General features: G+C 41.2%; 1 protein-coding gene across 1 annotated transcript in view; it reads right to left on the bottom strand.

Annotated features, from left to right (window-relative positions):
* The window catches only part of RXFP1 (relaxin family peptide receptor 1), a 198,065-nt gene that overhangs the window by 53,806 nt on the left and 129,081 nt on the right, over window positions 1–15,178 (bottom strand). The window contains exon 3 of the mRNA XM_075287825.1: window positions 6,980–7,078. Coding sequence (XP_075143926.1) covers window positions 6,980–7,078 — 99 coding nt within the window. The remainder of the gene's footprint in view (window positions 1–6,979; window positions 7,079–15,178) is intronic.

The following is a 15,178-nucleotide window of genomic DNA, read 5'->3' as shown; positions in this document are numbered from 1 at the left end:
CATGAACCTCTTTTTTATTCATGTTCCTTCTTGCTTTTCAGTAGTACTTTTAGAAAATAATCACGTAATAATGTGTGTATCCAATAATCACATAATAACATGTCCTACACAAAAGTTGCCTATACAACGTTATTGGAATAAGCGTGTCACCAAATAAAAATGTTTTTCTTGCTCACATAATCTGCATTGTATATACCGTAGTCATGCTGAACAAAGCACAGAACATTAACAATGACCTTGTCTTCCCATAAAGTCATGTATTCTTATTAGCCAGCTCTGCATCTCCTTAAATTGGAGACCTAGGACCTTTCTCATTGTAACAGAGGATCCTAGCAGAAGACAATATAATTCACACTGTTTTGTCTGAATTAATATAACATCTTCTTTAGCAGACAATGTGTAAGGTAATATAAGGATTATTCCACCCATATGTCAAACAGGAAAGCAGAGTAAAGCTCTATGGGAGAGAAAGACATTAGAGTCTACTAGCTAACTTTTGCTAGGCCAACTTGCATAATACAGGCCTGGTTTTATTACCAGTTGCTCAGGGTTCCCATTTCCTAGGGCCATTCTTCCAGAGAATTAAAAACCTCAGGGACAAGCTAACCAATATTATTTAGTTGTGTTTGATGATATTATTTTGAAGGTTGTGGGAACCATACTGCAATATTATTGGGGCTTCTTAAAGGAGTTGTATCATCACTATAAATGGCAGTAAGTAACTTGATTATGCATCAATATTCAATCTCAGAGGATGTGATACCCAGGACCCCTGCAGATCAGCTGCTCCAGGACAGTGGCGGATCCAGGGTTTGCGGGGCCCTGGGCAATTGACTTTGGCGGGGCCCTACTTACTGGGGGTCTTGCACTTCTAACCTGTACTTCCCAACTGTTGAAGACTAGAAAGAGGGAACAAAACATGCGGCGCACGCAGCGCACCGCAACAAATTAGGCCCCGTCCACTTTTATGTTGACTCCACCCATTCTCATTCAATTTTCATGTGATTCCACACAGTATAATCCTCCTACACTCACCCGTAAATTATATCTCCCCCCCATTTTCATATATACCCTTCATCTACCTCTAGTTTCATGTCCCCCCCTCTATCTCTGTCCCCAGTTTCATGCCATTCTCCCCCTTTATCTGCCCACAGTTTCATTTCCCCCCGTCTCTGCCCCAGTGTCATGCCATCCCCCCCTTCATCTGCCCCAGTGTCATGCCGTTCTCCCCCCTTCATTTGCCCCAGTGTCATGCCGTTCTCCCCCCTTCATCTGCCCCAGTGTCATGCCATTCTCCCCCCTTCATCTGCCCCAGTGTCATGCTGTTCTCTCCCCCTTCATTTGCCCCAGTGTCATGCTGTTCTCCCCCTCTTCATCTGCCCCAGTGTCATGCCGTTCTCCCCCCTCCATCTGCCCCAGTGTCATGCTGTTCTCTCCCCCTCTATCTGTCCCAGTGCCATGTCGTTCTCCCCCTCCATCTGCCCCAGTGTCATGCTGTTTTCCCCCCCTTCATCTGCCCCAGTGTCATGCCATTCTCCCCCCTTCATCTGCCCCAGTGTCATGCTGTTCTCCCCCCCTCCATCTGCCCCAGTGTCATGCTGTTCTCCCCCCCTCCATCTGCCCTAGTGTCATGCCGTTCTCCCCCTCCATCTGCCCCAGTGTCATGCCGTTCTCCCCTCTCCATCTGCCCCAGTGTCATGCTGTTCTCCCCCCCTTCATCTGCCCCAGTGTCATGCTGTTCTCTCCCCCTCTTCATCTGCCCCAGTCACTGGGGCAGATGAAGAGGGGGAGAGAACAGCATGACACTGGGGCAGATGGAGGGGGAGAACGGCATGACACTGGGGCCCAGTGTCATGCTGTTCTCCCCCTCCATCTGCCCCAGTGTCATGCTGTTCTCCCCCCCTGCATCTGCCCCAGTGCCATGTCGTTCTCCCCCCTCCATCTGCCCCAGTGTCATGCCGTTCTCACGTTCTCACACACACACACACACACACTCACCATTCCTCGTTCCCTCGCAGCTCTCTCCTCTCTCATACACATATTGTAGCCGCGATGTGATGACGTCATCACATCGCGGCTACAAATGCCGGAGGCCCGGAGCTCAGCGTTAAAGCAGGAGCTGAGCTGTGACAGCTCCGGCTTTAAACGCCTATGCATTCAGCTCATCGGCGTCCTACCGCCGATGAGCCGAATACATAGGCGTTTAAAGCAGGAGCTGTCAGCTCCTGCTTTAAAGCTGAGCTCAGTTGGAATCGGGACATGCCGACCGGGACCATTTTGTTAGGTCCCGGCCGCGCCGCGGGGCCCCGCTAAGCGCGGGGCCCCGGGCGGTTGCCCGGCTCGCCCGGCCCTGGATCCGCCCCTGCTACAGGACTGTAAAAAGCCTTATGTACTGCAACGCTGACCTATAGACTTCAATGGGGCATCGCTGAATTACATTGGTGGATAACCCAAGGGTGGCCAAGGACACCTTATATAACAATTATATGTTTCTAATAGAACCCCCTGGTGTTCAAAGTCTATAGCAGGGGTCAGCAACCTTTGGCACTCCAACTACTGTGATACTACAACTCCCAATATGCTCCATTCACTTCCATGAGAGCTCCAAGAATAGCAGAGCAAGTATGCATGCTGGGAGTTGCAGTTTTATAACAGCTGGAGTGCTGAAGGTTACCTACCTGGTGTATAGGTTTGTGCATGCCATTCCAATTCATGCTGGGCTTTCCTTCTGGGATACAAGGGATACACCAGTGTATTGTAAATTGATTAACCCTGCCATCTAGTGCACTGCAGTGAGACAGATGAAGAAGGTTTATGATACACAGCCATTCACTGTCAGGAAGGAGAAAATTAACCATTTATTGTCAAAAGTAACATTTGGTCAACATACAGTCAAGGAGGGATCTTGCAAAGGGAGGCTGTTGCACAAAAGGGGGCACAATTACGGTGTGGGACACTGATAGGGGGTGGAAATGGTAGGAGACTTGTTTGCGCAGACATATTGTGAAGTCTTCATGACAGCCTGGACCCAAATAAAGAAAGAATGGGAAATATAAATGCTGCTTAAATATATCATGGTGATAAGGAGAAGTGCAGGGGGGCACAAGCAAAACCTTTGCACCAGGTCCCACAAACCTTTAGTTGAGCCAAGGAGGGAATAGTCTATGCTTAACCTAAATTACATCCCTGATTCTTTCAATGAGGATACAGCAGAAACTGTACTGTATTCTACTGGGCTTGCATGGCCTCACTAGAATAATATGAACAAACATTTTGAACACCAGGGTGTGTTGTAGTATTTTACAAAGTCTCATAGATTGCAAGCTCTTGTGAGCAGGGCCCTCATTCCTATTGTGTGAATTGATTTATTACTCTGTAATGTCTCATTTTCTCTTTACTTAAAATAAAATGTATTATTATTATAAGTTATGGTACAAACCTTTTAAGAGAATATTTTTTGATACTGTATACAGAATTAGCTTGGCACTGTGTTTTTTATGTGGATTGCACATGGCAGAATGATCCTGGCTATATATATTACCATGGCAATGTCATGTGAAGTGAAATTATATAAAAATAAAATGTTTAAAAATGGCACCCAAGGGCAAAACTCTTTCCCTGTTGTCCAGGACCACATTTTATATAAAACTAAGTCTAGGTTCACACCTTCGCCTGCTCTCTGCTGGGGGATTGTGTTCCCCATTCCCTGTAAGCAGCACTTTTTTCTCCGCATTTTTCATCCTTTTCTCCCTATGAGGGCTACGGATTTCTGTGTGTAATCACTGTTTTAAGCGAATTAGGTTTCCATTTAGGGGAGTCCCAAGCTGACCTCCCAAGTAGAAACCCGAATGCAGTTGTGAACTTAGTGTCACCCTGTCATAAAATAGATACATTTCAGTATTTATATAACAGGTCTAACACACAGACACTACTAATCCAAACATGGGTCACATTATGTTTGGTATCACTAAAATGCAGCAATATTACATCTTTATTTTATTATGTTCAATAGGTTGGTTTCACAGTGTGGCCCACCCTCATCTATATTTGCTCCTTTTCTTAGGTGCATTTCACTTCAAAATAGCATTTTTGTACAATATACTATATGATAAATAATATATATATATATATATATATATATATATATATATATATATATACACTGTATATAGTGGGGCAGGTAGCTCGGTAGAAGCAATGGTGCGGACCCAACCAGTCAAAGACAGGGACCCAAAATGTGCAGGAAATAGGTTTATTTAGAAGAACAGGATTTCAGGTACAAAATGAGCAAAACAAAATACATCCTTAACCACTTCAATACCGGGCCAATTTGTGGTCCAGGACCAGACACATTTTAGGTTTATTTTGTATGTGCGGTTTTGAGGTCTGTAACATTTTTCTCGTGTGTCTCAGTCAACTAATTTTTGCGTCTTTTTTCGGGGACACATAGGGCTTTATTTTTATGTTATCTTTATTTTCGAATGTGTTTTAATTTTTTTTATATCCAGGAAAATATAAACAAAATAGGAGGGAAATTGTGTCTGGTTTTCAATTTTTTTTTTTTTTTTTTAATTCAATAACACAAAGTGTCACTGAAATACTTTAAAATATAGTTTTTCCTCTCCGTTACGGTAATTTTTATTTTGTACGGTGTCGTCGGGGGTGGGGCTATAACCTTTAATAACGGCATTTTATTAGCGTATTATTTATTTATTTTTTATTATTATTTTATTTACATTTTTTTAAAACTTTTATACACACTGTATACACACCTTATAGAGCTGATCTGGGGTCCTGTAGGACCCAGCAGCTCTTGTAAGACTCTGCTCCCGGCGGATCACGTGACCACCGGGTCAGAGGGCAGCTGAATTATGGCTGCGTCCATAGCTGTGTATACAGTGCTCATTGAGCGCTGTATACACAGCGATCGAGAAGGCAGGGGAGGTAATAAATCTGCCCTGTCTTCTCTCTGGGAGCTCCAGCTGAAGTTACAGCCGGCTCCTATTGAAAGCAGCTACACGATCTCCGTGCAGCTGCTGTGTTCTGACTGGATGTACAGGTACGTCCTGTCAGAACAAGGCAACCACTTCCCGGACGTATATAGTCTATGGGCGGTTCGGAAGTGGTTAACTTCAGGCAAAAACAAAACAAAATCCTGCTCGTCTGAGCAACTAACTAAACAGAAATAACTAACTATACGTATGGCTTACTACCGCCACACAAACAAAACAAGCACAACTTTGTCTCATGGGACTCAGGGTTACAGGACAGAACCATACTCCTCCTTTCACTCCATGGATCTGCACTGGAATGCCGGATCTACAGCCTGAGTAATGAGCCAAGAACTCACACCTGGAGCTGAGGCCTACTCCAGATCCACCCTGGACCATACATAAGTTATAAACCTGGGGGAGATATAGCATGATTCCAGCACTCTGTCTGTCACCTTCTCACAATATATTTAGATGTATGTTAGTTTTATCCAGTAAATTATTTTATGAACTGAGCTGCATGTAAGTGACATTTTTGTGCACTTTTTGCATCGGTTCGGCATTCACAACTGAATAAGGAATGGTAGTTGTCTGGCATCAAACATGATTAGGATCAGTTCTAGCATCAGATTCCCGCTGACATCTCACTATTATGCTGGAAGGAAAAAGCAATAGATGGCCAGATATACAATAGGGGAATGTGGCCTTACTGAGAAATAAGATATTTATGAAAGTTGGAAATGAGAAAAACGTTTTTTTTTTTCTATTATAGCTTTATATATTATTTATATCTATCTCCACATAGATCATGGTGTAGGAAAAGTGCAGTAATTGTAGCCAGGGTCACAGTAAATGTCAGTGACGTAACAGTTTACCAAACACAATCATAAATTTATCACACTATTGTAAATAAATAAATAACTTTAGGCTAATATTATATCAGTTTTGATAAATCTGGACCTTTCTTTATAAGTATATTAGACTCCTATACTGCACAAACTCCTGAAATATTCTTCCATATTTAGCCATTCTATTCTTGCAATTATTTTTATTGTCATTGCAATTAACCTCACTATTGATTCTAGTCCCACACTAGAGGCCAGACTAAAACAGCTGTTACACACGGAGCCCGGCAGACCCCACTCACTACAATGGGGACCATTGAGTGTCTGCCATATTTAAGATGAAACCAGCAAAGGAAAAAGTTCTCCGTGCAGGACTTTTTCCTCTGTCAAATTTCTGTGGACTCTGTGTCAGAGTCTCCAATGCAGTCTAATGTTGGGTTGTGTTTTCAGTCATTCATTTGGAAATGCCTGAAGAAGGAGCCTCTGTACATTGAATGCTTGCAAATGTAATTTTTCTGGTTAGCCAATAAAGGTGTCATACCTACAAGACTTTTGTCACAAAGTATCAATTATTGCTTGTTTGATTTCTCTTTCAAGGAACACTCCATGACAAACTCTTGCACTAAGATGTGCAGTACCATTTGGGGTATTGTATGATTTAATTTTAAGAATACCAAATATAGAAGTCATACATGCCCTTTTAGACATTGTGTTAGACATGATACATTATATCTTATTGTTTCAACAACACCATAAACCTGTGTTAGGCTACATTCACATCTGCATCGGAGACTCAGACCATCTAAAATCATGGTAAAATCCCAGTGGACCACATTATGGACAATGGGGTCTTTTGGGATCCCTTGTGGTCTGTTATAAAGTGGATCTGTTATAATGTTTAATACTTCTGTTCCTATAATGGAATAGAAGAACAAACTATAACAATGCATATGTCAATATACACTTACAATTTACAGTCTTATGTATCTGTCACACTGTTAGTGAATGTTACCAGGAAACAGGAAGACAATGATGCCTTCATTATACATTACACATTCTTATATAAGGTTTAGTGGTAGGTATGCTTGATCTTTGATTGTAAGATACTTGCAGTTATTTTAGTAAAGTGCATTGACTACTTACAGCATTCTGCTTCCTTCATCTCTGAGTCATAGATGTTCAACTTCTCGTAATGCTTCTCAAAAAGCTTGTCAAGCTGCTGAGACCACCCATTGTTGTCTCCTGGAGGTATTGGAAAAGCAAGATGTACTGAAATTATAAGTGTCTTACAGGATGAACAAGAAAAGAAACAAGAAAGACAAAATATCTATCTATCTATCTATCTATCTATCTATCTATCTATCTATCTATCTATCTATCCATCCTAGAAATGATTATAGTAATATATTTCTTTTTAACTTCAGTTTGCTGCAATCTACAAATCAGGTATATTAACTATGTTCTCATCATGCTATGTAGTATCACGAATGCAGTTAGAGTAGGATAGGTATAAAGGCTATTGCATCATCCTTAATATTTAGGGTTTTATCTCTTTAAGTGCAAAACCTTTACAACTGGTATTCTTAGGAGATCTGTCTGGTCTTCTAAATGTCTTTTTTTCAGAGGGCAATATAGGATAGAGGGAGGGATGCTGAGCTTTGGGGTTATATTGTTTTATATGATTTGATTCCATTAATAGCAGGACTCAATGTTTCAGCCATCGCTGTCAAAATCTACGTTTTAAATCTATCTGTACATTTGTCACATCCCTCATAGCTTTGAGTCTACTGGGGATCTGTGAAAAAGGGCAAGAATAGTACAGGTTCAATCTTTTGATGGTCCAAGAAGAAATTGGTCATGTAAATAGCTGAATTTAAATGAATTCGTTTTAATGCAGCTGTGTGAGGGGTAGTAATAAAATTTTCTGTCACACATCCATCAACATCACACGTTTAAACAGCACTTTAAGCAGGGCCCTCTTCAGATGTTGCAAAATGAAGAGGAATTTGAGGAGGACATGCATCTCAGACTCCTCTTCATTTTCCGCCCACTGGCTCACTGCCGCTGATTAGGTCCAAATGAATGAGGAGTATCATTGAGGAATCTGGAGCCACGGACTCCATGACAAGATCGATCAGAACACTTATTTTTTTTCACAATCTTTCTGTGGAATCAGCTGTGATTCTGCTGATTTTGAATATTGGCTACAATTATGTATTTCTTATCTTCATGTTTTGTTGAAATGTGTGCTTTAGAACTTACCAGTTCTAATAGGCTAATACATTCCTACAAGGAAGTATGACATTAGAAAGAATTATTTTATTTAGGGCTAGTTCACACGGAGCACGGGATGGCATATTTTGGTCCTGATTGTGACGCAGGAAGCCGCGTCAGAATAGGACCAAAATGCACCTGCCACAACTGTCGCGGCTTCCGATAGTCACGGCTTCCCGCTCCGGAGTAGGCCCAAATGAATGGGCCTAGGCCGGAGGGTGCTGCCAGGGACGCCAAGGAAGAATCAGCTGCGTAGTCCGCCTGAAGAAAGGGCAGCTCGCTTCTTTTTTTCGTGAGCCAGACATGCCGCTCACGGAAAAAAGGCAGCTAGCGGTCTACATAGACCTCTATTGTGGTGGTGGGGGGCAAATTCTGAGGTGGACTCAGTGTCAGAATCCACTCCCTCTTGCCCCATGTGAACGAGCCCTAATTATTAGCTGCCCTTCTGTGACTGTGAGGATCTTAGGGTGTGTGGTTATTATCCTACCAAGAAACACTCATGGAGATACAACCAACATTGCAGTCCTTTCCACACCTCAGTGATTCTCCACCAAGGAATCTTTCAATGCTCTAACTAGTAAGGGGTCTGTTATTCTTTATTCTACTCTTTTTTTATTTCAATAACTTTGCACTTATAAGTATGTCATTTTAGTTACGTTGTTTTGTAACCTTTTAAAGTACTGTGCTCTTGAATATTAAATTATGAACTGAATATGTTTGTTCCTTGCTGCTCCAAATCTACCCACAACCTTGAAGAGGAAAAGTATAGGATATTAATGGAAATATACTAGAAGTCAACCTGTCTGATACTAAAGAGTCTACATGTTACGCTACACTCACATGACCATAGACATCTTGCACACGAGGGGCAACCCTTATCACATATTTCCCCATACATTTGAATGTATGGAGGGATCCATGAATATGGACAAAATTAAAACTTGACCTATACCACATTCACAGACATTCAATTTAGTGATGCCATGTGACATCCGTTACAAAAAAAAAAAATTGCATGTTACATGGCTGTTATTCACGGTCATGTGAATTTAACTTAAGGCAACATGTCATCATAGCATGATAACTGGTTTGTAGCGTTATATGATAAACGTATGCAAAAGTGCATGTGTGAAACTGAATAATCTTTTACAGTCACATTCACACATTCAAGTAATTATTTCTTGTGATATATATATATATATATATATATATATATATATATATATATATAATTCCATAGACAATTTTTATTTTTTTATATCAGCAAGTATTAATATATTAGATATATAAATACTTGCTAATGTAAAAATATGAAAAAAAATTATGGAATGCTAAACTGGTCAAATGGAGAAAGGTTAAGCCAATGAACAGAGTAGGCATGTCTTCTTTACATTGCTTTGATTGATTGTGGATCTTGGCACCTTTGATGTATTTCATCACAAGTGGTTTTTCATCTATAAATACCAATCTAATTTAGTAATTATTTCTTTGTATTGTAAATGGCAACCACGGACATGCTAGATTCTCTATGGACTGGTATCTAGAAATCAGCTCTACTTTAGATTACTTGTACTATGGGAAGTGTGTCATCAATCATACATGTCATAAGAATCCGTTGTTTCATTTAGTGATTGCCTGCCTTCATAGATACAAATATACCCTTATGTCCACAACAAGAACTCCATTTCCCTGACCCATGAACCTGTCCAATAGTGAAATATGAGGCAGATCACATTTTTTTTGTTATAGTGCTATAAAGAAATTGTTTGCTTTATTTATAAAACGTGAGGTACAAAATGTTTTGTTTTTTTTTTTTTTCAAATGTTGCCTTATGAAACTGAGGTTATTATGTAGTATGTAGCAAACTTAGAATTATTTCTGTAAAACATATATTTGAATTTAACAGAGTTTTAGGAAACCATGTATGAAGGTTTATATGGTCATAGAACAGACTGTGGGGAAGACCCTGCACATATTTCAACTGTTCATGAAAACTCAGGTTCTCTTTAAAGGAAAGAAGTTGGGGTTTAGGGACACAAACCTCTGAATCATTCCTTAACCCACTGCCGGTATCTTTAAAAATCAAAGGTTGAAAATCCTTGGTGTCCACTGAGAGACTATGACATATACGCATTGTGAGCAGTGAAGTATATGGTCAGTAAACCTTGCTTCACAGCTCATTTAGCCAGTACCCACTGTTTATAGACGGGGTGTTACTCCAGAGCCCTCTCCATATCTTGGGCCATTTTAACCCATTGGTGGGCCCAGTGCAAAGGCTCAAATGATAATGCCCCTTTAATGGCCCCCATATAACTTCCCTCATACAGTATTATGCCTCCCTAATGGCCCCAAACAATATAATGCCCCCCTCCAGACGTCAGCAGTCATGTAGGGTACACCAGTGCAGTGATGTCTGGGGTGTATGGCATGCCCAGTTACATGCAGAAGAGGGCTGAATAAGAAGCTGGAGAGAGCTGGATAGAACAAGGATGCCCAGGAGAGATGAGGTAAGGTGAGTTTAAGTGTTTATTAATTTTATTTTTATTGTGTAGAATGTGAGCCCCATGTAGGGCTCACAATCTACATTTTTTCCTATCAGTATGTCTTTGTAGTATGGGAGGAAATCCACGCAAACACAGGGAGAACATACAAACTCCTTGCAGATGTTCTCCTTGGCAGGATTCGAACCAAATACTCCAGTGATGCAAGGCTGCAATGCTAACCACTGAACCACCATGTTGCCCCGTGTTTATTAATTTTAGTCACCTCTTCTGGGCCTCTACTTATTATACTCTGGGGTCTGACTGTTAGCGCCCCGTAGATCAACAGTTTCAAACAACATGCAGCTCCTAGCATTGCTTACACGGTGGGCGCTGTGCTGCTCACCCACCATATTCTTGATAATTGCAGTCGTGGGTATTATAGTTGCATCTCCTTTAAGGATTTGAGATAATGCTGCAGCACTCGTAAATGTCATTTAAGAAAATGTCAAGAATATGCTGTAGGAAGAGTTTTGCACTGAGGCAGTTTAAAATCCTCCTGCAGTCTCCCCCCCCCCCTCCCCACAGTATTATGTCGCTCCTCTATCAAACAGACATAAAAAAAACACTAGTACTTACCTTTCCCGTTCCCAGCTGTTCTTTTCTTCTGTCTCTAGTCTAGAGTCTTCAGGAAGCTGCAGACACAATGTAAGTGACGTCATCATATCTCACCTATAGCTCCCGAAGCAGAGTAGGATAGCAAATGCAGGACTTTCCTGCTGTCCTAAGGGGGCCCACGCTACCATAGAGCTTTATACAGGTGCACTAATTGCCATATGGTTAAACCGGCCCTGTCCATATCCACAGCCCAACATTATAAGATACAGGTGTATCAAATATCAGAAAGGGGTTAAACCGTATAATCTGCCCTACAGATTATCCAGTTTCAATGCTTACCGTATACCGAGATGGCATGGCATGGCAGTATTGCTTACATTTGAGGAGCCGTGCTGCTCATTTGCTGTAGAAACTGTAATGCTGCCCCATTAAAGTCTATTGAATAACCCTGCAGTACATCACCCACTGCTATAGTTTGTATGGCGAGTGAGCAGAAGAACTCCCGGAATGTAAACAATACAAGGAGCCGTGCTGTCTCAGTACAGCTGATCTGCAAGGGCCTCAGGTATCAGATAAGAATAGGCCATCCTAGTGGAAACTTAATATATCCTTTAAAAAAGCAGCAATCTCTTTCCAATCTTTTAAACCCCCTTTACATAAACATAAACATTACTGACAACAATCTCATGTGTACAAGGGAAGCCCTCTTATCCTTTGGTGTCTGTTGTTAGGGGGAACAGGGAATGATTTTAACATATTTTTTTAACATTATGATTTAATATAATATTTTCTGACAGCTGCTTATCTGAACTTTCTCCCTTTAGCTACTGCACTGGATCACACCACATATTTCACCATCAAAATAATTCTAGCTTTAAGCATCAGAAATTGTAAATATTCTCTTATCAAAGAATTTACAGATTATTTATCTAGACTGTGCCCAGACTGTCCTGATACAATTTAAGAATGTCTTGTGTTTTGCCTTAGGATACAGATTCATAGGCAAGATTTATTATTTTTTTTCCTCTTCAGAATAAAAACTAATTCAATGTAACATTTATTATAGATATATATCTAGAGAAAATAGTCAGAACAGATGAAAAAAAAAATCATACTCATCTTTCCCCATTGCCTGCCAGCATGGTATGGAACCGATGCTCCATAGTTATCTTATGGCGGAAGTCCCTGCCACACGTGACTGCTGAGGCTGTGACATCCCAGGGTCACTTCTTGAGGCCGCTGATTGGCCTCAGTGGTCACCAGTAGTGTAACTAGGAAAGGTGGGGCCCCGTGGCAAACTTTTGACATGGCCCCCCCCGACCGATACAGACGTCGAAGACCTCGACCGACCCCCTCCTACGCATTCCTGTGCACTCTATTATGCTCCATAGTGGCCCATCCACACAGTATTATGTCCCTTAGTGGCCCCTGCACACACTATTATGTCCCTCGGTGACCCCTCCACACAGTATTTTCCCCCATAGTGGCCCCTCCAGACAGTATTATCCCCCATAGTGGCCCCTTCACACAGTATTATCCCCCATAGTGGCCCCTGCACACAGTATTGTACCCCATAGTGGCCCCTGCACACAGTATTATGTCCCTCTGTGGACACCCATAAACAATTATTATACTCTGGGGTCTTTTCACCTATCTCCCGTCTCCTACGCTGTCGGCCTCCGAAGTAGTCCATCTTCAATTACGTCAGACGTCACATGACCCGGGACGCAGGCTGGGGTCATCAGACGTCAGACGACTAGGCCGAAGCCTGCCTGGATCATGAAGAGGTAAGTAACAGTGCTTTTATGTTTCTTACCTCTCCCGGTCCGCTGATCATTATACTCGGGGGTCCGAAAAGACCCCCGAATATAATGATAGCAGCGGTAATGGCTGTCACCGGGCCCCTAATGTCCCGGGCCCTGTGGCAGCTGCCTCTGTTGCTATGGCGGTAGTTACGCCACTGGTGGTCACATTCAGTGGTTTGAGGCATTTAGTGGCTTCAGAGGAAGGGGTCCAAAATGTCACAGCTGTAGTGCTGTAGTGAGGATGCAGGTCAAGTGGAATAAGTCCACTATGTGATAATGACTTTTATGGATCAGAGCACTTTATTCCATTCTTCCTCCATGGCTCTCTGCCTAGCATCTCCTCTCCTAGCTCAGCTCCTCCTCCCTTACTAGCTCAATGTTGCAAGGCAGACAAAGCAAAATGTGTACAGTACGCAGTAAAGAACATACAGAATATTCTTATAACAACATCACAAAATCCAATGAGCAGTTTTACTTTGAGAACACAGCCTAGCAGAAGGACTGGACTGCACTAGAAGGACACTGGAGCACCAGGGAAGGGTGAGTATGATTTTTTTTCATCTCCCACAGCCTATTTTAAAAATCTTTTTTTTTCCTCGGACAACCTCTTTAAGCTATAATAGAATCTGTGATATCACTAATTAAAAACAGAGTCAGGAATGTGATTTTTTTTTTTTTATGTGGAATGAACTGCTGCATCTTAAGTTGAAATTCCTGCTTGTGTTTTTAGCTAGTGATATCTCAGGTTCTGTTATAGCTAGTTCTTAAATAACCATTTTTCTAGGTGGTATAAAAACAGCCATCTTAAGTGCCCATCCTCCATTCATAAAGGCATCAACTCTATGTACTACTCTGAGTACATGTGTACGGACAGACTCCTGGCAATGCCTAGTTAGAGAATTACTAATGGGAACTTTGCAGCCTGCTTTCTATTAAAAGAAAGTTTGATAGATTAATAAAGTATATTACAAAAATGTCCTCCCCCCCCTTCCCCGCTGAAACAATAGCAAACAATAAAAATAAAAAAAGAACTGGAACCCCTTTAAGGGTGAGAACAACCACTGTATACCTGGTAAAGGGTTTCAGTTTATCTAAGTGCCATTTATTGAAGAAAATAGTGCTTTTGGAACATTTCTTCTTATCCCTGTGCTTTGCTATCTGCTCTGTATTATCGCCTCTAACTGCCACCCAGCTCTGACCCCCTATTGTTGGGCAACATCCAGTGTAGGGAATCTTTAGCAAATTCTAGTTAACCCCTATAAAGCTTCTTTTTTTCCTAAATATAAACTTATTTTAAAAAAATGCTGGAGGACTTGTAACTATCCAGGTCCTGATATACATATACATTCTCTTCTCACTAGTTGAAGGGGTATATCCAATTATATTTTGATATGCTATAAATGTGTCTTTGGTTTGGTTCCCACCTCTGACACCCAAACCTAGGTAGAGAAAAGACATCACCTGATCCTTATCCTGCCTGGTAGGACAGCCTCTACTTACTTACTCTAGGCAGAAAATACAGTAAATGGAGATATTGACACACATGAGCCTGCTACATTCAGTCCTACAGATAATGTGTGTACAGCTGAGCAAGTGATTAACTTCCATTACATTTATTCTCCACAACAGGCGGGATAGGTGTCATGTAGATATATAAAAAAAAATGTGTGATTTGGAATACCCCCTTAAATGATACTTACAGAAACAAACTCCTTATGCAGGTGTCTGTACTGCTGTCAGAAATGTTGTATCTACATATTTTGGATATTTTTCTTTCCTTCTATTAGCTTTTGTCATTGTATATTTTCTAAATCCGTGCCTGTTGAGTGTGTGGGATTTTCTTGGCTATGAGTAATCAGATGTCTCGAACTTTCAGCCTTCCCTCATACTGTTACATTGAACACTGAGTGAGATCCTGCAGTTGTAACCCCTCCACCCCTTCCCTATCATCTATTAAATGGATTTTTTGGCTACTGTGGAGATTTATGTACAGAGAGTCTGCAGGTAGAGAAAGAGGAATTTTAGGTTGCTAAAAGGAAAGGAAGATGACACTTTCTACTGACAAGATGTTATAAATGTTTCTTACATTTCATATAATCACTATTGATGGTTGCTAAGAAAATCATAATAAAAGGTATACAAAGACTTCTGTTGAATAGCATAGT

Source organism: Leptodactylus fuscus, chromosome 1 (assembly GCF_031893055.1).
Source record: "Leptodactylus fuscus isolate aLepFus1 chromosome 1, aLepFus1.hap2, whole genome shotgun sequence".
NCBI lineage: Eukaryota > Metazoa > Chordata > Amphibia > Anura > Leptodactylidae > Leptodactylus > Leptodactylus fuscus.
This window is presented reverse-complemented; position numbering and strand designations above follow the sequence as displayed.